The 26,300-nt window shown below is 43.9% G+C and overlaps 1 protein-coding gene across 1 annotated transcript in view; it reads left to right on the top strand.

Moving 5' to 3' along the window:
* Positions 1–26,300, top strand: part of Sorcs3 (sortilin related VPS10 domain containing receptor 3) — a 627,874-nt gene that overhangs the window by 181,512 nt on the left and 420,062 nt on the right. The window contains exon 2 of the mRNA XM_087907815.1: positions 15,730–15,797. Coding sequence (XP_087763941.1) covers positions 15,730–15,797 — 68 coding nt within the window. The remainder of the gene's footprint in view (positions 1–15,729; positions 15,798–26,300) is intronic.

The raw sequence follows: 26,300 nt of genomic DNA, 5'->3' as shown, positions 1-26,300 counted from the left end.
TCAGTCTCTTCAAACATGAAATTGTTCTGGAAACATGGTTTTGTGCTCCTCCCAGATGTAGCAGATAAGACTGAATTGGCTTCAGATTATTCATTGCGACTGGCTATTTTGTTTATATGCTTCTGTAGACAAACATGTCTTTGTTGTATGCAGCTTGCTCATCATGTACAGCCCTTGTGATTGTGCAATTTACTTATATGACTCCTCTTAATCCCCAGAGTATGAGTTTTCTGATGCTCTGAATAAAGTTGGTTGTTACATGAAAAAAAAAAAACAAACCCACCATTTCCTTAATCTGTCATTTGCCTTTTCCCATAGCTACCAAATTTGGTAAAGCTCTTTCTAAACAATGGCCCGCTTTAGGGGTGACTGATGCTTATTATCGTCTATATCTTTTCCCTTCCTTTAATACTGGAGACACAGGTAAACCTCTCAACTACATGATGGAGGTGATTTTCACATTTGCGTGGTGCAGACAGGATTGTCTACCACCTACTAGTTCTGCACATATTCTGTTCAGTGTGTGAAGACACTGAGCACCCAAGCGTGGAGCTTAGGAAGGACTCAGCGTTGCTGTGCCTCTTCTGTGTTTGTCCTGCTCGGGTATGGACTAGTCTCATCTCTCAAGCCATGCTCTTTGCTAGAGTGCTAGCGTGGCTTTAACACATATCCCATCAAGTTAGGTCCCCTCTATGAGCCCTTGGAGAAGGGCAGCTTTCTAAAACTCAAGTTCTATCTGTGTTCCCTTCCTACCTCTGTATTTTATGCCTTCTTGTGACACTTCTTGAAATTTTTTTGCAAGTCACTTTAAAATTTCCCTTCTGGAAAGGCTAGTCAGACTAGCATATCTAAGGAAACCTTTGAAAATAGTATTCTCAAAAGGAAACAATGGAAGATTACATTTTTCCACGTCTTTCATCACTCAAGCCTCTTATTCTCCATGAGGATGTTTTGAGCATCTCAGCCAAGGCTCCCGTTCTCTTTTGAACACATAGTACCACCTTCACTTCAGCAGATCCACCGAATCTCTCCTGATAGGTGCTGTGCTATGGGGAGCGCTAAGCAGGTAGTGTTACAATGAGGAACACAGGGTTCCTATCCTGGAGGATCATGGAAGATCATAGTAGAGATTGCATGTAAGTTGAAAACTATATTAGAAAGCAGTGAGGAGCACACCTGTACAGCAGGTTACAGGGATTTAGATCAAGGGGAGACCATTTATGTCTTGGGGGACTGTCTTAGTTATGGTTTCTATTGTTGTGAAGAGACACCATGACCACAGCAAGTCTTATAAGGGAAAACATTTAATTGAAGTGGAGACTTACAGTTTCAGTCCATTAACATCATGGCGGGGAGCATGTCAGTGTGCAGACAAACATGGTGCTGGCTGCATCTTGATCAGAAGGCAACAGAAAGTCAGCTGTGACATTGAGAGTAGTGTGAGCATAGGAGAACTCAGAGTCCACCCCCACAGTGACACACTTCCTCCAGCAAGGCCATGCCGACTCCGCCAAAGTCACCCCTCCTAACAATGCCATTCCCTTTGGGGGCCATTTTCTTTCAAACCACCATAGGGACCAGTGAGACCTGAGGGAGCTGAGGATAGTCACAGTGAAACTATGAGGAGAGAATCAAGTAGAGAGCGGGAGAGCAATCCCAGGGAAGGGAGAAGAACATGTTCAAAGGAGCAGGAGGGTGAGGAGCAGGAAATGGAGGCAGGATGGGTATTCCAGAGTGGGGGAGTTTAGAAGGCATTCTGGGAAATGACCCCAGAAGAGGCTTGAAAGTGACCATGCATCAGGTTGGGAAGACCTTTCTCTTAACATGCTGAGGAAGTCACCTTTGACCTTACACCTTGGAATTGACTTTTGGCAGTAGGGAACTGGATTTGATATCTACTGTGCACAGGTCATTCTGGTAGCTTGGTGGACGAAGATGAGGATTAGAAACTAAGGCGTCATATCCAAGGCCTTTGCTGTCATCTCCTGTCTAAACCGTTGGTCCTTTTATGTGCCTGTCTGTGGCATTTTCCATGGCTGATCATCCCCTCCTTCTAGAAATACGTTCTTTACATGGGTTCCAGAACTTGCACTTTTCTGGGTTCCCTGGATCTTCCAGAGTGGGGCCGAGAGAAAGAGGGAAAGCACAGTCTGCAAGTTTGGCTACAGGGAGCATCCTTTTCAACCTTCTGTTCCAATGTACCATTGTGATTCTGCCCAATATAATGTAAGTGTTTCTTAGACCTGAAGGTTGCTTTCACTGACTTCTAAGGAAGTGATACATGAAGTCCCATTAGCTGCTGTGGCTTCTCTGGGTGATATTAATTATGTTTGCAATCCTGTCACAATCATTTGTGGTTATTCTGTGCAGTAAAATAATTGTGATGTTAACTACCACAGTTTTCTAATAAAAGAAAGAACACATGGAGAAGAGAGAAATTATGAGATTTTTCTATCATATTTTCTTTCTATTATCCATCTATCATCTATATATCTATTATCTCTTATCTATCATCTATCTATCTATCTATCTATCTATCTATCATCTATCTATCTATCTATCTATCTATCTATCTATCTATCTATCTATCTTCTATCTATCAATCATGTACTACCCATCTACCCACCCATTTTCTCATAGAACTAACAAGGAAAATATGTATAGTGGCTGTAATATTCATTACTATCACTGAGACACAGTTGATGAGCCAGTTCAACTTCTTTCTTCAGCCCATTTTGTGTTTTCTTTGCCCTTAGCAAGCACCTTGGGTGTTCAGCATTTTAAGCTGGTAGTATGATCTTGTAATCCAAACTCTCATTTTTGAAGGGTCTGAGTTCTTAATAGTTTTCCTTTATTACTGTAGTTTTCCATTAACTTTTACTTCAGGACTTGAAAATAATAAGAGAACTTGAAATTAATTAGAGGATAATAGCAATTAAAGACTTAAACATCATTCTCCTTGGGTTCATTGTACAATAGCATCTTTTTCTCCTTGATAACAGGGACAAATCACCCCAGCTAGAAGGTAACCCCTTCCTTGCCCCTTAGTATCATTAGATGCTCAGGACAGATGGATATAGACTTCAGTCTTCAGTACAATGCAACAGATGTTTTGTCTCATGGTGACAGCCTCCTGGGAAACCTAGACTACTCTATCATCAAAGCCCAGAGCTGGGGGACACAAGGAAAATATTGTGTGGTGTCTAATTGTGCCTAACAATTAGATCAGTAACCTTGTTTTAGACTCTTGGTTTTCAACCCTCTTAGAAGATAGCACATAATCTCCTGACTGTATAACTTCTGCATCTTCAAAAGTCTTCAGACCTTGGTATCAGTCCAGCTGCTTCTGGGTGGCCAGGTCTGTGCAGTGCCAGGACACTCCACAGACAAGAGCGCCACTCCCCTCCGTCTGTGGTGACATGAGCTCCTTGTGGGAAGGCAGGCTGTGCGGAGCACTGTGACAGTGTAAAGAGCATTAGGGGGTAAGATTGTAGTTCTGCCATAGTCACTGCCTAGGGAAAGAAAGCAGTTTCCAGGAGAAGTTGCTCCCTCTCCGGTTTTAGAGGAATTTTCTGTAGTCAGCCTGGTCTCAGGTGCTACATGGAAATTGGATATGGTTGGTTTCTTGTGTTGGCAAGTTGAGGTGCAGCAATTATATAACTCCTCCCGTTGGTGAGGAGGTCCATCCGCCGAGACAATCCTCCATCTGCATCACAGGTGCTAACAGGTGCCACAGGTCAGGCAGAGGGATAGCTGGGTACATATTACATTGCTTTGGTAAAGAGGCCATATGTGTACCTGGTTGCTAAGAGTGTGCTCACAGTAAACACCGTTGTGTTTGTTCAGGAACACAGCGTACCCTCTGTCCATTTGAGAGTCTAGTCAGGCTGATTTTCTTGTTGGAATACTTCAACTTTGAAACCTTGTATCCACGCTATCCATGCCCGAGTCTCATCCCTGATGTCTTCAAGTGATGTCTCTAGGCCAGGCTCTCCTCTCTGAGCTCCAAACTCAGATTTCATGCACAGTGTTGGATTTCTGCTTTTCAGTATCTCTTGGGCGTCTTGAACATATTGCTCAATGCTAGCCTGGTCTTTTCTCCAAATTCTCCTAGCGTCCTCATCTTCTAACTCAGTTCCCCGCTTCCAGCGTCTCAGGCCCACGTGCTGATGTTTTCTTTGACGAAGCTCTCTTAATTATACCTTGTTGTCTAGTTCTTAGTGAATCATTTTTGCTCTGTCCTCAGATATATTCCGCTTCTACCTCTCCTCATTCTCCACCCTTCATGCTTTTGCTAAGGTTCAGCCCACACCTTGTTTCACTTGGGTGGGTACACTTGGCTCCAAATTCACCTTTGTTCCCTTACTGCCTTTTTTATACCCAGAAACTAAAGCATCCTGCTAGAATTTTAATTCCCTCTTTACATTGATGAGCCAGCCTGCCTCCATCTTAGGCTTGAAAGACTAATCTTAAAGTAAAGACAAACTAGATTAATTCATGTTTATTGTGAAATCTGCTTCTCAAGGATTGGGCTAAGCCCCTCCTTTAACTACAAAGGTTCTGTACTGCCTGTTCCGGGAAATGAGCAAAGTTACCTTTGTTTCAGAAGGTTACTATGACCACCTTGCAACCATGTCTTTATTTCAGGAGGTTATGATCAACTTGTTACGCTTATATTCTGTTTATGTTACCTCCGCCTGTTTGCCTGTCCAATCCCCCATTTGGAAAGCCCCTACTCATGAGCCATAAAAGGCCCATTTCTCTCGCGCCTAATGTTGACCTCTCAAATCCCACCTTTAGGGAGAGACAGTCCGTGTACACAAATTAAAACAAAAGCTTGCTTTAAATAATGGATTGCTCTAATTTGGCCATGATGATTTCGGTCGGTGGTCTTTCTCCTCACATTTATGGGATTAACAACATCTCCAGTGGCCCCTGGTTTGATTTAGAGTAAGAACCAGAGCCCTTATTGCTGCTCACAAGGTGTATAGTGAGACCTTGACCTCCCAGTCCTTCCTCGAACTCACCTCCCATAACTATCACTTTCTGCCTTTCCAGCTTCAGTAATCTTCTTACCATCCCTTGAATTTTCCAGGCAGACTCTTGCCCCAGGACCTTTGCACTGACTTCTTTTTCTGTCTGTAATGGTTGCCACCAGAGAGACATACGAATAAATAGCATAATCTCTCCCCTCACTGAGAAGTTTGTGCTAATGACAGCAGCTTTCAAGCTCTTCCCTGGACTCCTCTTTGCTCCTTCTACTTTGAGCCCCTAGGACCATCCTGTCTGTTTTCAGTTCCTCATGTTCTCCCTATGTATTCTTTCCTCCTCCTTGGTATTCTCCACCCTCCAACTGCTGGAATTTGCTGTTTACTTATCTCCTCGGTTAAAATATAAACTTCACGTTGGTGAAGATGCTGCTTCACTTTCTTCTTTGCTGAATGCTGAGGATGTGGTGGGCTAATAATTGAATGGCAAGTGATAGAGGCCAGCATTGGGGCATGCTAGTGGGCCATGATACATCTCAGAAACTCAGTGTTCCTCTTGCCGTGTGTAGGACAAGGAATGATCCAAAGATCACATGGAGTTTCTCTATTAAACCCGAGCGTTGTTTCCTTCTGAAAGAACCAGGGAGAGGGCCTCACAGCTTTTCAAAATGTCACACATCAAATGTGTAGTGATGACATTGCAATCTCTTTGTGGTAATTAGTTCTCTACCAACCCAACTAGATTCTAAACTCATGGTAGGCGACATCACCATTTATCTTATTCTGTTTCTGAAGCAGGTACCCAAACAGCCTTGTACAGGGAAGTCAGTTGAAATCTGGATAAAGATGTGTTTCTATTCCCTGAAGGCCGAGGCTCCCCCTTGTGGGAGGAGATGGGGAGAGTCGCAGTGGTGCTGAGACTTAAAGTAGGAGCTTGTGGCACACCAAAGAAGTGTGTGGCCAGCATTCCATTGTTAATGGCTCTTGGTAAAGAAAACCAGCAGGACCCCATTCCAATTAGCAAGGTGAGAACACTCTAGCTGGGACAAGGACAGGGCAGTGGTACAGATTACTTTACACCCTGTTCCCCAGAAGGGCTACGCTTTTAAAGTGTTCTCCCAGTGAACCATGAACCCAGCCACCCTCTAAAATTCTTTAAGACAGGTCCTCACTGAGTCGTCTAGGCTGTCCTGTACTCACTATGCAGCCCAAGTTGACCCTGAACTTGTGACTCTCTATCTCAGCCTCCCAAAGGCTGGTCCTTTCAGATTCACATCACTACCCCTGCTGTCCTGAATGCTGACTTCAGAGCACCTTGTTCTTGCTCTGACCTGGTCGTTCCTTTAGTTAAAAGGCTCCAAACACAAAGAAATATACAGAGATGAAAACGTTCATTACCTAGATTGATCGGCCTGTACTGGTGTGAAAGCATTCAGAATCATGCTGTGTTCTATCAAGATGTGCACTTATTACATCTGATCAAGAAGGAAGGGAAGAGAGAGAAAGGCATAAAGGAAGGGAGGGAGAGAGGGGAAGAAGAGGACAGGCGTCCCTTGGATATAAAGGAATCAAGCTTTCAGAAAGGTTTAATGAACTAAAGTAATTTTCCTTCCGAGTAAAATTTTACAGGCATTAAATGTTCTCACTCCACCGACTGTGCTCACAGGCAGGGATGTCTTAGTGATTTATGAATTTGCAGATTATGCATTATCCTTTCAGAGGACAGGAATCCCCCGGGGCTTCCTGCTTGCCTTTCTGAGCTGAGCTCACTGGATTGGCCAGGTGAGAGCAATGGCTCTCATCTGCAGCCTCCTCTATTTCCATCAGGCTCCCGAGCAATGGGCATCGTTTAAAGAAGGAGTTTAAGGGCTCTGGAATCTGAATTGTCTCCCGCTAAATAAGGTGTGTCATTACCCTTTGCTCTGTCCAGCAAATGGCGTCTTCAGGCCAGCACGTAAGCCTCTTCCATAGACGGAGCATGGGACAAAGGAATATGGTAAATTTACACATGGAAAAGGTGAAGGGGATTCTTGGTGCAAAGAGGCTACAGTTTCTGAGCTGGGTGTTTTCTCTCCTTCAGAGTGTGATATATGAAAGGGATGGAGAGCCCCTCACTACAAACCCCTCTGGCAACCTTGCAAGGGTCTGAGCTCCTTGGTTCAGCACAGAGAATCCTGGAAGGCAGCAGATAAAGGAAACGCTAAATTACACGCTGGTAGAAACCGTTTCCGTTGTAATCACTTTATCTCACACAGAGTCTGACAGAGGGCAGGAACAGATGAAGGAGAGAGAAGGGAGAACGAGAAACAAGGACACTAATTGCTGGCGCTAAGAATCCAGCTTGCTTGAGCATCTGGGAACATCAGAAGACACGAGCAGTCTGAGAATGAGGAGAGCAGATGTGGACGGGCAACCAAGAGAGTACCAAGAGCAGACATGCCCCTTGTTTCTCTCTTACTAGACAGGTTTCCATGTATGTGTGCTTCTTCATTGCAGTGGACTTTATGGTCGGCTACCCTTCCCATTTTATAAAACTTTTCCTTCACTCACAGGGGCCACAGCAGGTTATGAATACTTTCTTCTTGATCTTCCAGTGTCTTCCTTGCCTGACCTCAGTCTCTAAGGAGGACTCGTGTGCATAGCACCCAACACATGGTTGGCCTCTGTTTCACAGCCTGTGAAGTCTGCCTCTCTCTCAGTTGTTTGTCACTTCTGGGACTGTTCCCTCTGCCTCATTCTCTGTTCTGTCTCCCTTTAATTGGTTAAAAAGAGAGACTTGAAGTAGGTGAGCAAGAAAGCAAGTAGACGCCGTTGAGATATATTTCGATTCTCACTGTATATTAAGGCCAGCATTTATAACCCTTCCTTCATGGAGGCTTTGCTAAGGATGTTCTGTGGATGTAATCGCCTCCTCTTCTTCCCGTACTTCTCTCCTACGTTTATCATCTCATCTCTTTCTTTATTGTCATCATTTTTAATCCAAGGACCTTGCATCGTACATGCTATGTGTGAGGCTGTGTGCTTGGCCTTGCGGGTGCAGGGTGGACTGAACTGAGATTTTTTTTTGACCTCAGGAAAGTCACAGTCTTACAGAGAAGATGAGTATACACCGAAGTCACGCTGACCCTAACAGAACTGTGAGGGATGGAGGAGTCGAATGATAGTCTAGGGATGTCAAGTGCCACTTTAGAGAAAGCTTATATGTGCCGATGTCTTCATCTATATAGCGTCTCTGTTATATTTAGACCCACTTACATACACATGAGTCTCCTTCATATTCTGTGTGTGCATCCGGATGCATACAGTTTATGAGAAGGGAGAGGTGCTATTTATTCATGAATTATTCCAGTTTATTTTCTTTTATCTTGGTGTTTAGAGTCCTACATGGATTTTAGCCAGTTGCTTGAGTTGCCAAAGTATGCAAAGAACCTTGTCTCCTAGCAGTTTGTCTAGTTATGTTCTCTGCACACACCTGTTTCTTGTTTCTTATGCCAAGAACAAAGAAAACCAAAGTTACTGTTACCCCCAGACCTTGATCTTTGGTTCTCTTTGATTTCCAGAATGTAGTAATGAGCTGCGGGCAGGCCTGCTTTTCATCCCGCCCGGCTCCTGCATGGCTAGCTTAGTCCCAGAAATAACAACACACAAATTGTATTCATTTAAGCACTGCCTGGCCCATTATCTCTAGAGAGTTAGTTACTGACTAACTCTCATATCTTGATATTAACCCATTTCTAATAATCTGTAGCACCACGAGGTGGTGGCTTACCGGAAAAGATTCAGCATGTCTGACCTGGTGGCTGGCTCCATGGCTTCTGCCTCACAGCCCTCTTCCCAGCATTCTGTTCTGTTTACTCCGCCTACCTAATTTTCTGTCTTATCAAAGGGCCAAGGCAGTCTCTTTATTGACCAATGAAAATAACACAATAGACAGATAACCCTCCTCCATCATTTCCCCTTTTTCTGTTTAAACAAAAAAGAAAGGCTTTCATTTTAACATAGTAAAATTACATATAACAAAACAGTTATCAAGCAAGAATTACAGTCACAATATTTATAACTCTATCTTTATCATAATAATGGAAAACTATAACTATGACTATCCATTCTTCAACTCCATCAAAGACTCCAGAAGGATATATTACCTAAGTAAACAAGAAGTAAGCAACTTCCAAAACTCTAGAAATGACAGAGACATCTCGCTGCCTGGACAGTCACCCAAAGTTCCTCTGTATCATTGGGGCATCCATTTTCGGCCTTCAGGCCCATAATATCCAGCAGACATTTCCATGAAGCTGGAACTTTTAAAGACAGTTCAGTAACTATCTGCTGTGTCCTGCAGAATGTCTCACAGACTCTTTCATGAATCAGGAACCCCGAAAGATCATCTCACCTTTAGGCAAGTTCAGCAGTCCTCTCTCTGCGGGTTCTCTGTGTCCAGTTTATATAACAGTCCAGGCAAGAGCTGTTTCTTGCCCAAATGGCTAACCAACTCCATAAGGAGCCTCTTCGATGCCCATCTTCCTCTTGAAGTAGATTGGTGCTGCCAGGAGCAGATGTGTCTCATTGTCCTAAGTTATTAAAACATTAAATGCCATGTTCTGTAGTCTTTGAAAGATATGGATGTCTATCTGAAATATATCTATGCACTTCTAGAAAATCAGACTAACATTACTACAAGCTTGACTATTATCGATGATTATCCATTAACAACCTATATTTTTAATTATACATTGCATTTTTAAATGAACTACACAATCAAAATCAGAAATATATACACATATAACAAAATTGACCTTAAAATCCATACCAATGAAATTATTCATATCTATATCATATCCCCCTTTAAATGTAAAAGAACATTTATAAACAATATTTGGGAATATGGACGTAGTTATTTCTCTCCAAACTTCTTCTTGCTGTATAGGGGCGCAGTTAATCAGGTCTTTCATGGTAAAATCTGTCTGCCAGGTTCATCTCAGTCGGCAGTTGAGTGAAGAAATTTTTTGAGGGTGTTCACAGCAACCTTTCAGGAGGGCGTGGTCTATCATACCATATTGGGATAGAAGCAATCCACAGGGTCTCATCCTCTGTGAAAACAAAAGAAGAACCTCCTTTCCAAAATATCATATTCTTAGATACAAATTCTGAAGTCAAGGTATTTTCAAAATATCTATCTTGGATTAGTTCAGCAGCATTTATAAACAAAAGTCTTTTATCAGCTGTTGCTCCTTCCTCAGCATTCAAACAATTCAAAGAGAGCATAATAGCATACAGTATCAAGATTCTCTGTGTATTTTCCATCTTTATGCAGCTTTATTTTTAACCTCTATTTCTTTTATTTTTACTTTTACTTTTTGACACAGGTTCTCTGTATATCTTTGTCCTGGAATAACTCTGTAGACCAGGCTGTCCTTGAACTCACAGAGATCTGTCTGTCTCTGCTCCCCAGTGCTGGGATTAAAGGCGTGTGCTACCATACCTTGAACTCAAAGATCCTTCTGTCTCTGCCTCCCAGGCATTGGGATTAAAGGTGTGTGCTACCACACCTTGAAGTCACAGAGGTCAATCTACCTCTACCCCTTGAAGTCACAGAGGTCAATATGCCTCTACCTTCTGGGCATTGGGATTAAAGGTGTATACCACCACACATAACTACTCTCTTTTTACTTTAAGAACTTTAACTTTTATCCTGCATTTATTTGTAACACACTATAAACCATTTAGAGGTTTTCTTTGTCTTTGAATCTCTCTTTACTGTATATCTCTCTTTTTCTGACCACATGAGTCTTTAATTTACCAAGCAATATCGGTAGGACTAAAGCCGTGGCTTTGACAGCTAGATCCATCTCATTTCTTAGCTCTCCAGCCTCATGGCTGAGATACCAGCCAGAGCTGTGTTCACTGCCACAACTCTATGGCGTTTCAAGGTCCTTGCTAGCAAGCAAGTTGCAGCATTCTGCTCACAGACCACACTCAGTCGGACTGCCTGTCTGAAAGAGTCAGAGATTGCCCTGGCAGGACAGTCCAGAAAGCCGGCATTTTAAAACAGTGCAGCTTTTTTCCTGCTACGGCTGAAAACCGAAAAGCATGCGTTCAGCTTTTGATCAACACCGTAAGTGTTTCGTGGCAGGACCTCTTAAAGGAGCTACAAAGTTTTGCAGTTAAAGCTGAGTCAGGAATCCTCTCTTAGATGAGAGCGCTTGCTTGCCTCTAGCAAGCAGAGCAGACCTGAGAAATTGCTGCTACCATACCAAGAAAACATGCTTTACTCTATTCTTTTCCAAGCTTTCTCAAGCTTTCTGTGGATTCAGTTATCCATGTGGGCGCCATCTGTAGAAAGGAGCTGCGGGCAGGCCTGCTTTTCATCCTGCCCGGCTCCTGCATGGCTAGCTTAGTCCCAGAAATAACAACACACAAATTGTATTCATTTAAGCACTGCCTGGCCCATTATCTCTAGAGAGTTAGTTACTGACTAACTCTCATATCTTGATATTAACCCATTTCTAATAATCTGTAGCACCACGAGGTGGTGGCTTACCGGAAAAGATTCAGCATGTCTGACCTGGTGGCTGGCTCCATGGCTTCTGCCTCACAGCCCTCTTCCCAGCATTCTGTTCTGTTTACTCCGCCTACCTAATTTTCTGTCTTATCAAAGGGCCAAGGCAGTCTCTTTATTGACCAATGAAAATAACACAATAGACAGATAACCCTCCTCCATCACCAGAATGTAACTGGTGTCTTTACATTTCTTCCAAAAGGTGCTTAGTAAACATTTACAGAGTTCAAGAATGGGTGCTCAGTCTCTGAGGGTATAGGGATGTTTATATGCTCAGAACAGAGCGAGCAAGACTGACTCAGGTGGGATCAGGCCTCTGGCTGACTGAGGGACAAGAATTGTTTGTTCCACTCTGGATGTCTCCTTATCTGTAAATGGAGATAGAGTGTCTGCTCTGCCCCCAAAGCTTTGCTGAGAACATAAGAGTCACAGAATAGGGCTTCGTTTAATACTTGATTCCTGCTTTTCCTTATTTGTCTTTAACCACCATGACCATTCTTCCAGAGTAATCCCTTGAGGCATTGCTGTGGATCTGTAGTCCATCTGGTGCATGTTTCTAGGCACACTCCCCTCTTCCTCTGTGGTCTGAGTGCTTTCTCAGCAGTCTGGATCCTGTTAGGTGTTAGGTGGTTTGCTGTGTTGATGTTCAATCCTTCCCTGGCCATTTTCTCTTCCTCAGAGGCTGCTGCAAGGCTCCGAGTGATAAGAGATGCCAGGTATGTGAAGGCCTGTTCCTTTTGCTCTTGATTTTGTTTGCTCAGTGCAGATGTTAATAATCCTGAAAATTCCACTATCATCATCCCTTCATAGCTCTGTTGGTGTTCATCTGTGCAGGAGAAAGGAAGCTTCTCGCCCTTGATCTCGTGTTTTGACCTTTCACTGAAGGACCTGTTGTGACTAGTCCCTGCTTGACCTATTAAGTTACATCCATCCAAGTTAAAAGAAAACCTGCATGTCCAGATCAGGGTCCGGCTGTGGTAGAATGGACGTCAGCATCATAGCACAGAGCTGAGAGGACGCTTGTGTGCAATAGAGTCCTTCTCAAAGTTTGAACCTCTGGATGTCCCAGGGAGCTCTCTGGACACTGCCTAGGTTCTACTGTGTCAAACTTTCTGGGGGTGGGTGCAACAAATATACATTTACCAAGCCACACTTGCTCCCTACATGACCATTGGCTTCAGCAGTATGTATGGAATGCAAAGAGCACCACCTTGGAGTCCAGTTTTTGTAAAGTATCTCCCACTTCGTGTCCTTCTGTGTAGGCTGAACACCATTCCTGGCTGAAGTCTGAATTTCCACCAAAACATCAGTATTTGTTGTTGGATCAACAGTTGTTACTGAATAAGAAGCTTCAGGTGCTGAGCCTGGTTCTGAAGAGGATACAGGAATAAAGCATCTACCTTTAACCTGTTCATGGTCTGTCTATTTGAGAGGGCAACTTGTGTAACACCCAGAACTGGTGAGAGCTTGTTAACCAGAAAATAATGTGACTCACTTGGAAACAAAAACGTCAGAGGAGAGAAAACTAATAGGCCAGCCTGAGAGGCTAGTTAAGGAAGCTGGGCTCTGGTCTGTTTCCAGAGCAACAGGCAGGAAGGTCCAGAGCAATGAGAGCATGGTCAGTGAGGCAAGAAAGGGACCGAGAAAGCTGAGGTGTGAGTATGGCTGACTGAGCAGCAAGACCTCAGGCAACCTAGACAGAGGAGAGCCGAGGACAGAGTTTGGAAAACTATAGATGTGAGATATGTGTGGGGTACTCCGTGGAGAACCTTAAAACGCCAGTGTCAAGGGTCTGGGTTTCCTGCTTTTATAGCAGGGTCGGTAAAGGATTCTAATCAAGAAAAAGATAAACTAAGAGGACAAGTAGAAATCACCCCCAGGGGTGGGGGACATGAAAGGGTGACAGGATGTGCTAGCTGGGACCCTCCGTTAGCAGACCCAAAGCTGAGATCTGATGAGGGGAACTCATTAGGGAAAACGCCTGTGAATGAAAGCACACTCGTTCTGGCAGAGATGCGGTGACTCCTGGGTCTTGCAGCAGGATCTGTTCCTTACAGGGAATAGAGAGGTCAGGACAGCACTAGCAAGGCTAGCTGGGGCTCCCGTGCAGTTCTGAGTAAAGTCCAGAGTCTTTTAGGGGACTGCCAAGTCAGTGTCACTCGTCAGAAGAGTCCTGTGTCACTGACAAAGGAGTATGCCTGGTGTCCGTACTGCACTTAGTCATTGACGGAAGTAGCCTTGTGGGGATCCTGGCAAGCAGGGTACAGGAACCTTTGCAGCACCAAAGGCAGGGTCTTCAGTCAACAGTGCTCCTCTCTGGAGGAAGGACAGCTTGTCTGGCCATGACACTGTAGGAAAATGAAGGGATCTGCTTCGCTACTGCAGACCCCAAGATGGCCACGCAGACTTATCCATGGTTACATTGGGGAATTCTTCTTCCAGATTATGTCTCCAGTGCCCACAGCTGTTCATGCTTTTCCAGGGTGGCTCTGAGAATGGCTGCATAGATAAAAGAAGGTTAAAAGAAAGAAAGGATGGAAAATGCTGGTGTGTGTGTGTGTGTGTGTGTGTGTGTGTGTGTGTGTGTGTGTACACGCGCTCAACAGAAAGAAATTCTCTGGCTCACTGCAGCACAGTGATTGGAGAGGAAAGGGTTAAATCCTGCTGCTTCCTTAATCTCAGGATTTAACAAAGAAGAAACTAGCTATGAGTGAGAAGGACCAGGGTCACTCGGTGACCCTGGAGTACATGTATTGTGTAGTTTGCCTGCCCCTTGCTCTTGTGGTACAGTAATGCATCAGGTGGCTCGGAAGAGTCTCCAGTTTTACACATCCCTGCTTCTTCCACAATAGATCATCACCTGTGAGAAACCTGAGGCCTCCATCGATAGCTCCACAGAGGAATTGGATGTCCCAAGTCAACCTTGCACGGACTCCTTTTAGCCTACTGTAGACCACAGTCTCGCTTCTTTAATTTCTTTCTACTTTACACAGAAGAAATGGAGATAGGGCTGATTGACCTCATGCAGTGCTGGATGAGAATAAATCTCCCAGCGAGCACTTTGTTGTGAGATAAATGCCATAAAATGTTCAATATAATGGCTGATTATTTTTCTTTAATCTTAAGCGGATACCTAGAATGGGAAAGCCCCATCCCGGAAGAAGAAATTAATTATCTCCGAGAGAGTTTAATGGCTGCTGTGCAAATGAGTTGGAGGGAGTTAAACTGTGGAATGGGAAGGAGAGGAGAAAAGTGAAATGGGATGTGTATTAAATTTAGATAAACACAATTATACACAACTGGCGATGTGTATTGCCCACCTGCATGCTGCTGCATGTGGTAAAGTCAGTGCGCTTGGCACCCTTGTGGCCAGAAGGCTGTGTTCAAGCCGCTCCCCAGATACATGGCGGGGGCAGACATGGAGCTGTCTGAGACTCAGCTTCTCAGCTGGAGACACGGAAAGGGCACAGGGACAGATCAGGCAGCCCAGAGCCAGTTCTGGTCATGCACTAATCATATCTCACACGACTCTAGCTCGCGGTCTCCTCACTTCAGCTGGAGTCAGGATGATAGTCCCAGAGTCTGGCGAAGTCCCCTGACCTGCTTACTGTGAGGTGGGGGCAGTTGCCACACGATCAGCGGCAGGCTATAGCGGAACACTAGGGACAGAGCCTGCTGCCATTCAGGTATTTGTGTCTGATGAAAACACAAAATCTCTTTGAACTCCTTCTGTAGATGGAAAGAGTCGACCCAGTTCCCTCTTAGTTCTTTTAGATCCCTTTTTGTACATCAGAGTCATCTTGAGATCAAATGCAAGGGTCGGGGGTATCTCTGATCTGGGTGGCCTTGGTAGTGAACCATGCCAGCTGGCCTGGGCCTGACCTTGCAGAAGGACCGATGTGTAGAGACCACTGTTAGTGCCCAGTTAATTCCTGTAGGCATGCTTTATTTCAGATGCAACGCACTGCCAGGATTAAAATAAATGCTACCAGTTACTGGGGTGCACCACATTAATAATTCCGTCCCCCTTGCTTGATCCTATAATGCTCCTCAAACTCAGCAGATCAATGCTAAGCCCTCCTCTGGGTGATACTGGACGCCATGTGTACTGCTGCACAAACTAAAGTCAGCTTCCTTTTCCCTCTTTGTCCCTCTTCTCCGCCCTTGCCCCACCCCTTGCAGGTTATACTGATCCTGACGAAGCTCTATGACTTCAACCTGGGGAGTGTGACTGAGAGTTCTCTGTGGAGGTAAGTGGATTAGACCATCTTAAAGCTGCCCTGCATGGTTTGACTGGGGAGAAGTGTAAGCCAGACAACCGAGAAGCCTGTTTTAGAGGGAACAGAGGAATTATACCTCGGGTGCGGAAAGCTGGGTGTGGGAAGCAGGCCTGACGCTCCTTAGGACTTGCCTGTCGTCCACCTACCTTGGGACTTCGTTGCTTCCGCAGGCCGACAGGGTCTGCTCAGGGCTGGTCGGAGATGAAGGAGGAGGATTCAAGCAGAGGCTCTTGGCTATGGGACTGCTGCTGGAGCAAGGGGTTGTTGCTCTGGGTATGGATCTGGCCCAGGGGCATCACTGGTACTTGGAAGATGCTGCAGTTTTCAGGGAGCCTTGATTATAGACAGAACAGAGTCATAACTGCATGGTGGTCTTCATGGTGCCTACTCCATTTTGCCTTTGTGAACCCTTTTACCCAAAGAATGATGCTAATTTCATTTTGTATTATATAATGAAATATTATAATGGGCAAAAAGGACAATATCTCAGCAACCTATTTGAAAACGTATTTTTCAGCTTCAGAAGTTTATTTGCTTATTTTTATTTTAAAAGGAGTTAAATTATTAGGCCCCCAAAACTTTTGTGAATTGAATGCACTGTACTTCTTGTACCTTGGAGGGTAGGAAGGCATCCTGATGACAGTCTTGGGGTACAAGGGTCATGGTGGAGAAGGGTGGCACGGAGAAGAGGGCTCTGATTTAGCTGTGATGCTTGGAGTTCTTCTGGATGGGGAGCACCTGTGTACAAACCTGTTGCGGAATATTTGTGGACCCTGCAAAGATGTGTCTCTGCCTAAGGCACCTTCCGATTGGTTTAATAAGGAGTTTAATGGCCAATAGCAAGGCAGAGGAGGATAGGTGGGATTTCTGGGCAGGGGGAGAGGAAGAGGAGGAGGAATCTAGGTATGTGGATTTCACCAGAGACTGAAGAAGTCAGAGATATGGTACAGAACAGAGTAACCAAGCCATGCGGCAGAATGTGAATTAAAAGTCAGGTTCCTTTAAGTTATAAGAGCTAGTTGAAAAAAATAATAAGCCTAAGTTAAGGCCAAGCTGGTCATTATTGGTGTGCTGGTGGTCCAAAGATGAAAGCTTGGCATGCAAACTCTTAGGCCTCCGAGTTTCACACCTTGCACACTCACAAGCACACTGGCATGCGCTCACACACTGGGCAATAGCAAGGGTCACCAGCAGCTGTGGCTTGTTTCCTTGAGCTAGTGCTTCCTGCTGCAGGCTGGTGGGCGGGTGCGTTTCCGTTCGTTTTCTCTACCATGCATCAACACTGGGGAGGATACTTCCACTGAAGGCACTCATCTGGCTGCAGCACCACCCGGTGCCATGTCCTGAGGGTTTCCTGGATCTTGTTGTAGGGAGCCTGGAGTATGAGATGCCTCATTATCTGACCTGCCTGCTTGTTGAGGGCTAGTCAGAGCGGGACTCACGGAAAGGCGTGTCAGCTAAATTAAAGTTTTGGGGCTAACTTATCAGGTGGTGGAGGCCTGCATCCATTTGTATAGGTGATCTCGTACCTATTTTACTGTTCAGTAAAAGTCGGTGGAGGTAGAAGCTCTCCCCACCTCTAGCAGGTGAGAGCTGGGCAGATTCCACTCACGCAGTATTGCCTGAGAATTGAAGCTCAGAAGCCCTTCCTAAAGCCCCCAAGCAGAGATGCTGTACGATACCGTAAGCCTCACTCCTGTGTAGTCGGTTTGGTCCAATCACCAAAGCAACCAGTAAATCCTGGCCTTATGTTTAGGAACACCTGGGCCTGACAGTTCGTGTTTTAGAAAAGGTCTGGCTAGTTCCAAGGATGGGCCAGGCAAATCCAGAGAACGTGGCCCAGTTGCTTGATGACACAGCCTCTGAAGCAGTCAAGTCTTCCCTGAGGTGGGAGCTGCTCAATTCTTCAGCAGATGCAATATACAAGCAAGTCACTCCAGGCACGCTGCCACCTGACGGCTGGAGTTTAAGTGTGGGTTTGCGCGCCAGGCGAACTCTGGAACTCACCTTTGGACACTTTACTTAGCCTCTGAGTCTCAGTTTCCTGTGGCTGTCACAACCCTCATGGATGGTGACCCCTCATGGATGGCTTAGAGCAAGGGACACTTACTCTCTCAGTTTTGTCATCTGAAAGCCTGAATTCAGGGTAGTGTTAGGGCTTCACTTCACCCTGGAGGCTTTAGGGAGGAAAATTTCACTTCTTTCCATGTTCGGAAGCTGCTCCCGGAGCTCGTGATTGTGTTTCTCCCATCTTGCCTTCATCTTTACCCGATATTCTCCTGTATCAGTGCTCCCTCCCTACATCACTGACCATGGCTTTGTGGTTAGAAAAGGCCCCTACTTGGATAATCCAGGGTCATTTTATTTCAAGATATATAGTGGTACTAATAAAGATTCTTCTGTAAAATTCCAGTCTTTTGGTAGAGTGTAAGGATCAGGATGGGGTACATGCTTTGTCATAGCCCATCATTCAATACCACACCAACTTCTGAGACCCAGTTTCCCTGCATAGGAGCTGCGGACAGTACAGAACACACGTGTGCACTTGGGATGCTTGTGGTTCCCTAGACACAAGCACCACACAGTTCCCTGGAGTGTCTATGCTCAACTCCTTTCTGGGTTAGAATCCCAAGGGTCAGGGAGCCCCTCCTTCCATTTCATCTCTGCTTCCATGTCCCCTCATCTGTGAGCCCTTTCCCTAGAATTTCCCATTTCATTGCCTGCCTACCTTCTCCTTTCCAGTACTTAATCACTATTTGGCATATTAAATATTTACTTATTGATTTATTTATTGCCTACAGACAACCACTAATGTCTAAGCTTTAGAGAGAGAAAGGCTTGTTTATTTTTTCATTTTCAGTTAGTGCTGTTCCCCCAGCACCTAGAGGAGAATCTGGCACTCATGAGGTGCTTAATATGTTTGCTCAATGAATGAATTAGTGAGTGACTTGTAAGGATTAAATGATAAATGCAAAACCACTTAGGACAGTAACTGGTGTAGGAAGCACTTAACTTTGTTGTAATTATTCGTGATTATTAGAACCCTACGTGTTTGTATAGGGTTTTCATTTCGTTATTGGCTTTTCATTTAGGGATCCATTGCTGGAGGAGCTTGTGAGGGAGCTCCTAGGCCATCAAGGGGTATGTATGTTCTGTATCCTCTAGTAATTAGTAGTAACTTTAAGGAGGAAGGCAGGAACTAAGGAGGGAGGAGCGTGTCCCTGATTGTTGTCCCTTGGACAGAATATTGATGGCTACCTGTTGAAGATAATTTTTTATGGGCCATCTTCTCTGGGCTGTTCTATAGGTGAGGTAGGAGCCAAAGAAGAGGCAAAGAGCCAGACAGGAGGGCACGGGGACCCAGCGAGCTGACTGAAGAGGCACAATCCCGCTTTGGCTCCTCCAGTGCAGCTAACAGAAATCATATTCCATATGGTGTGACATTTTGAGGACTTATAGAGCGTGATGAGCTTTTGCCAGTGGATAAATGTCAGATAAGGATGTATTTTTTGTGTGTTAGATTTCAGGACTTTCGCATGTTGATAAAACTCACCTTGGAAGTCAGTGCTAGAACACGAATAGGAAAGACACCACTCCTGACTTGTGCAGGACTTGCAGGCGCGTTTGCTGGGGCCACTGGGGGGCTTCTAACGTTCTGCTGTCTTCTCCATTCGTCTCTAAGCCCATCTCCCATTTTCTTTTCCTGTATTGATAATGGTGATAGACTTTACAGTTTGAGCCCAGAGTGCCCTGATTTACCTCCCTGACGGTGGAAAGGGAAAAAGAAGCTAAATTAACCACATACCCTTTCAGCCTCCTGCTTTGCCTTACTGTGCTTAACCATGCTGAAATGGAATTTGGTGATTTTCTGTGCGACAGGGAAGCCCCGAAGCAGCATCTGTCTTGACAAGATGACACCCCCCCCTGCCAGACTTCACTGTGATGGGATTGCTTGCCCCCACTGGGTTAATAATTCAGAGGCCCTCTACTTCTAAATAAACAAAGAGATTGAAAGCACCACATTGACATCTGTTTCCGTGTCCTTGTGGTATTCCTTCTGCAGTTCTTTGGTCTTGTTAGGCTGGAGGTGGCCGTAGTTTCTCTTCACTAACACGAGGGTGGCTGTGTAAAGTTGCCATTTAATGCAAGCGTCTGCTGATCTCAGTCAAAGGACACAGCACATATTAGAGTTCAAGTGAAAAGAATTGATGAATCAGATTGGCTTTTTTGAGGACACAGTGCTTCCCCTGAAAAATCCGGGTTATGACACTGAGATTTGGTGCTTCCCTGGTCTATGGTATGGCATTTCCACTTCAATATTTTTGTCCTAAGTGAAACTTCCACTAGAGACAACTGTACAAGTCCTGTCTTTCTCACAATTGTGATTTTTCTGTAGAAGCTTTCTTCTGGTTCTTGGGTTATGGGTACTCAGAAGGTTTACATGAATTTGTAGTTATCTAGGCATAAAAGAGCTAAGAATAACTAAATATCTCAAATAGACATTTGGTGGACATTTGATATTCATCCTTCTCCTCCCTTTCTTTATTTATACTACCTAACACCTTGAATAATGGGAGATATTATCTTCATAGAAAAGCTACTAGACTCCAGGTTTTCCTTCTGGATGTGTCCTATGGGTACCTAGAACAATGCGGGTTCTCAGTTAGAATGCTTATGGAGAAAGGCTGGTTATCAGGCACATCCTACTGAAGACCCTTCCAACCCTGGGTTGGGCGTTCCTTCTCTGCTTACGGTCAGCTTTGCATCCTTAAATTTCACTGATGATTTGTCCTCAGACTATGAGTTTCTCTGGTAAAGAAGATGTGCCTTAGGTGTTTATTGATTGGCTGTGCATAAATATTTAAATTGCATCTTACAAAGGCTTAGCTATCCAAATGGAGCTTCCAGGAGCCTCTAGCCAAACCTCACCACAGTGCCTCCTCGCCACCCTTTCCTTCATATTGAGTTGTCTTATCCTCTTGCCTCTTGGGAATCTGTGGCTTTCATCTGCTTCACAAGTGTTGTCTGAACCATTTATTTCCTCTCTAATTGTTCTGTCAGTGACCTTTCTCAGGGATGCTGCTTTTTAAATATAAGATGGAGACCTTTTGGATTTATTAATTTTCTGTTTGCCAAGAAAACCCTGACGATAATTGCTAAGGCTTCCCAGAAGTTATTAGTTTACAAATTTTAATGACACTCATGATTTATTTATATGCTTCCCTCCTTCTACAAATGCTCACCCCAATTCCTTAGTGGAATTCCTGCTGAATCTTGGTGAATTAATGGAAACAAAACTGAAGATTGGAATGACATATTTTTTTTTCTTTCGACTGTTAATTAAAAGCTGTCTGCCCTGTTCGTTAGGTTCTTCACATGTGAGCTTCCAGAGACGAGGCTGATGTGGGAAGGATGTAAAATCCTCTCAATAGAATTGGGAATGTCTCCTATTTGCTTTCAGTGGTGATGAATTTGAAGAAACATCCTGAATGGGTCACAGACCATTCAACTGAACAGGCACTAATTGATCATCCACTGTGTAAGCAGCTCCAAGCACATCGCTGGGAGATGCAAATTGGGTGCTATGTTTGCTATCCTCAAGGAATGTTTAGTTTGGTCGAATGATACAATAGTTGTACATAGAAAATGGAAGCAGGTAGGTGCAAGAATATGTGTGCATACATGACACATACTGCCTTCTTCAGTGAGTGGCTCTGCTCTAGAAACACAAGTTTTACCCAGTGCTTTCCATACATAATGTAGAACAGTTATAAGGAAGGATTGGAGAAGTGATTGGATGGCATGTATAATTAAATATAGTGCTATGTTTAATTAAAAAGTGTACTTATGTGTTTGTGTGATGTGCATGTATATTCATGTGTGCACATGTGTATGTGGGTGTGTGTGCTCACCCCTGCAGACTCCTATGGAGACTAGAAGTTGATGGTATGGTGTCTCCTTTGTTTCTCCACCTTAGTTTTTGAGACAACAATCTCTTACTGAATCTAGAACTTGTTGTTTGGGCAAGATTGGCTATGCAGTGAGGGCCTGATATATGGCTACTTCTGTCCTGCCATGCTAGAGTTATAGGCCCACCCCACTGTGTCAGACGTTTACATGTATCCTGAGGACCTTGGCACAGGTGCATTTTAGTCTAGTCTATTATTTTATTTTACAGAGTCATCTCCCCAGCCCTTTAAAGTTTTAAGTTAGTATACAAAGAGATGCCTTCCATTATGGCACTGGCATCTATGGCACAGACATTGTTCTGTTCATCCCCTCTTTCCTGGTCCTCCCTGGTCCCCTTCCTTCCTGCAAATCCCCCTCTATTCTTATTTTATGACCATTGTATTGCTTTACCTTCTCCTCCCACTGAGATTTTTCCCTCCTTTCTCATAGTCCCCTTTTTGCCTTCTTGACCTGCATGGATATATGGATATCCCCACTTCTTCCTCCCCTATATATACACATACATACATACATACACATTTAAGTCTGAATTCACATAGAAAGGAAAGAGGCAGTATTTGTCTTTATGCATTTGGCTTACTTCTTTTGTCATAATGATCTTCATCAAATTTCCTGCAAATGTCATGATGTCAGATTACTTTATGGCTGACTATAATTCCAATATGAACATATCCCACATTTTAAATTCATTCATAGTATCTGTTACAATATCTAGACTGGTTCTTTCTCTTAGTTGTTAGGAAGAGGGGTAAGCATGCATGTGTAGTATCTTTGTAGTATGCCGACTTCGGTCCTTCAGGTATGGGCCCAGAAGTATATGATCGAGCCCTATTATAGTTCTGCATTGGTGTGTTTGAGGGACTTCCAGACTGTCTTCCACAGTGGCTGCACCAGTTTGCATTCTCCCCAGCTGTGTGAAGGGCTCTGCATTCCCCACTAGAAGGTTCCCACATTCACCGCAACTATTTTCCCGTTGAATAAAATTCAAACCTTTTGGTCCAGTAGGGATTGAACATCTCTAGAGGAAAAAAATCCATTCCTTTTTGTCAGTAGAGGAACAGAGCCAGAATTTTCAATAAATACAAAAATTGGGGATTCTCAGATCATTTTGTAAAATATGCGTAGGAAACAACAGCAGGCCAATATCTATTTGCCTTTAGCTTATGCAATCCTCGTATATATTTTAAAATATCTTTAGGTAGGTTATGGTACCTCACACAATATAAATGTTATAGCAATAAATAAATGCTATATCAATGGTTATGCTTTATAATCTAGGAAATAATGGTAATAAAAGGCTTGATATTTACTCATCTTATACATAGATTTTGTTAACTATTTTTGTTCTGTGGTTGTGTTAAACTTTGGATGGAAACCTGCAGAGGAAGGATTCTGTTTCCCATAGCTTTTTCTAGAACTACTTGAAACTTAATGTAGAACTGGAAATTAATGCATAGATGAACTTAATGTAAAACCCTGGCAATCAGGGCAATTCCAGATGAAATGGTTATTATTTGTGCTTATGCTCTAAGCCCAGACGCTTCCTCTAAGGTCCAGATGGCAATTGTGTTGTCATATTTAAGAGAAAAGCTCCAGACTCCCAGAGACATAATGCCTGGAAATGATGCACTGATAGAGAGAGGATCACTTGATAGAGCTTTTCTGAGCCTTCTTTAGGTACTTGACTGTTTTGGACAAGCAGTAAAGGCTGCTGTATTTCTTGATTTGGATATGGCAGATGGTGGGAGCATTTGTGATGATGGCGATGACAGCAATTGTGATGGTCTTGGGTGTAAGACGCAAGGAATGATTTCCTGTTCCCTCAAAAAAGAGTCTTTTATTTATTTATTTATTTATTTATTTATTTATTTATTTATTTATTTGATGCAACTTTTGGGGGAAGCTACATTTATTGAAGTGATTTGCTACTCCCCATGTAAGTAATGTGGGAGGCAGGGAGGGACCATACACCATTCTCCAATGTGTAGAACATGTTTAGAAAATAAAGGCTCCTGGTCCATTCATGGAATTCCAGTTTGGCAAACATGATTCATGCTCTGACATTTGTCATTTAAAGTCCCCCTCATTCATTCTGATATCCAGGTAGGGTTGGGAGCTGCTGAACTCTAAGGAAGTGTGAGTTCAAAGCCTGTCTCAGCCTCTAAGCAGTACTTACATCATTCTTCTGTTTCCTCGTAAGTAAGGGTGGTCTCTTTCAACTCCGAGTCTGCCGGCACTGCATTTTGGGCTATTCGACAGGAGACACAGACAAAATTTATGATGCTCACTGGATCCTTTCCTGAGCTAACAGCATTAGTCCTATGTGCAGCCACCCTTGCCCTCTTTAAGACTACTGGGGGTTAAGTTTTGATCCATGTGTCAACTCCCTAACACACCCTGCTCACTCACGGGTCCTATCCAGTTGGCAAGTATTAGCCAGAATGCTTATCCAAACTGCTGAGCTTGGATTCATTAAACAAAGAGGCCTCCATTCAGTGCATGGAAGTGTTTGTTCTAAACTACGGAACAGAGGAGTTCATTCTGAGTCTTAGATCATCAGACATTTTACTTTACTGGGGAATTGACCCAAGAACACCGACAAGGCAGATCTGGATTATGGGTTTAGTGTTATTCCATTTATTATGAGAAAAAAAAGCACCTCTTTATGGCCAGGTCTGTTTTTTCCATTGGGCAGGACCCTGGCATGCATAAATCTTGATTTTTGCCCATTGGCTGAAAGAACGTATGGCTTGCATCTGTTGATTGTTATTTTATGCTGTCTTCCCTTCCCCATGAGTACAGTGCCGGTTTATCACAACCACAAATAAGCCCAGCATTTGGAGAAGGGGTGTGGAATTCTCATCACTTTCCCCAGCCGGAGCTCCCTCTCATTTTCTCAGCAGTAGATTCATTAGCCTTCTAATGAAGTTAATAAGTGAACAGACCAGATAGTCCCTTCTAAAATAACATTTATAAATGGATGCATCTCCCTACTCTCTAAGGTAGGCTTTTATTTATGTCCCTGCCAGATGTCCACATGTGTAAAGCTATGGTAGGTGGGCTCTTGGAAAGTAGTTTGAAGCCAAAAATGGGGAAAAAGTTCAATTTGCTTATCTATTTTCAAATTTATAGGCGTGTAGACTTTATACACACCATTCCTGCTTATATAAAACGACTATAAAGATTAGTCAAGCTTTCATTGTTAACTTTCCATCGTTTGGTGGCCAATTACTTTATTGGACATTGACAGTTCATGCCATTAAGAGGCTCTGGCAGTTCCACCATACAGATCACTGCCCTAGACGCATTAAATTGAGAAGGTCCCCACTCTGTCACATGCCAGTGAGATTTTTTTTAAATAGGAATCGCTAAGCTTTCAAGGGAATCATTTCATATCTTTCTGCCTCTTCCAAACATAATGTCCAAGTTCAAGCTAAAGCTAAGTCTTAAAATGCAATACAATTATATTTTAAAATGTTCTCCTTTTGAATGGATCCCTCAAATTTGGGAAAATCTTTGGTTGCTGCACACATGGATGCATGGCTTTTCTCACATTTGTGGGAGAAATGTAAGAACCATGTAATTGAATACTCCATTTCATTGATGGCTACACCAAGGCCATAAGGGGGTTGACAGTCAGTGATTTCAGATCTGCGACCCAAACCCAAGTCTTTCAATTCTCAGTGGTGGCCTAGTTTTGCTGTTGTGTTAGCCATCATGCCCGGCCTTTCCTGCTTGATGTTGTGTTTTGTAAGAGATTGTTGGATAAGGGATTTTTTGGGGACTAAAAACTGGTTTACTTGTATATTTGTCTGAATGATTTTCACTTTAGGTGAATCATGAGAATCACCTGGGAAATTTAAGAAAAGTCAGTTTTCTGGGCCTTTTTCCAAACGCACTGAATCAATTTCTGGGGCCAAGGTCTAGGAACCCACAGTTTCAAAGAGCTCTCTTCTTAATTAGTCACTGACCTAAGAGCCTGCCTGGCCATCCTGGCATCTAGAAGATTCATGAGAACTTGTTTTGGAGCATCCTTCCCCTGGCTCATCAGCTTCCCTGTGCCCATCTTCACTATGGCTGGCTCAGGGTGACAAGAAAGAGACTTGCAGCAGCCCACAGTTGCACCTTTGTCATTGTAATTGACAGCCATTAATAACTGCAATGGGCCCTGGCACTTCCTAATTAGCTCCCATTCTGTCAGTATCAGGCTCGTCTGATTGGGCAATTAACATTGATCTTGGAGAGTGCTGATACAAGAGGCTGGTCACAGGCTCTGACTTCCACTTGGAGGTAAACCTCACGAGGGTAAGCTGGCAGCTGGGGTCTAGTCTCCATGGGGCATCAGGTGACGTTTGGTTCCAAGCAGAAAGAACATCACCCCCAACTTAAGTTAGAAACTGTATTGGTTGGAAGGAGGCTAAGGCAGCTCAACATTTGGAGGAAGATATAAAAGCTCACAAATGACAGTTTGGGTTTCTCTAGGTGCCGCAGCTGCCGAGTGTC

The sequence above is a fragment of the Myodes glareolus genome, chromosome 7 (genome assembly GCF_982192425.1).
Source record: "Myodes glareolus chromosome 7, mMyoGla1.1, whole genome shotgun sequence".
Lineage (NCBI taxonomy): Eukaryota > Metazoa > Chordata > Mammalia > Rodentia > Cricetidae > Myodes > Myodes glareolus.
Note: the sequence above shows the minus strand (reverse complement) of the source record. Positions and strands in the feature narration are given on the sequence as shown.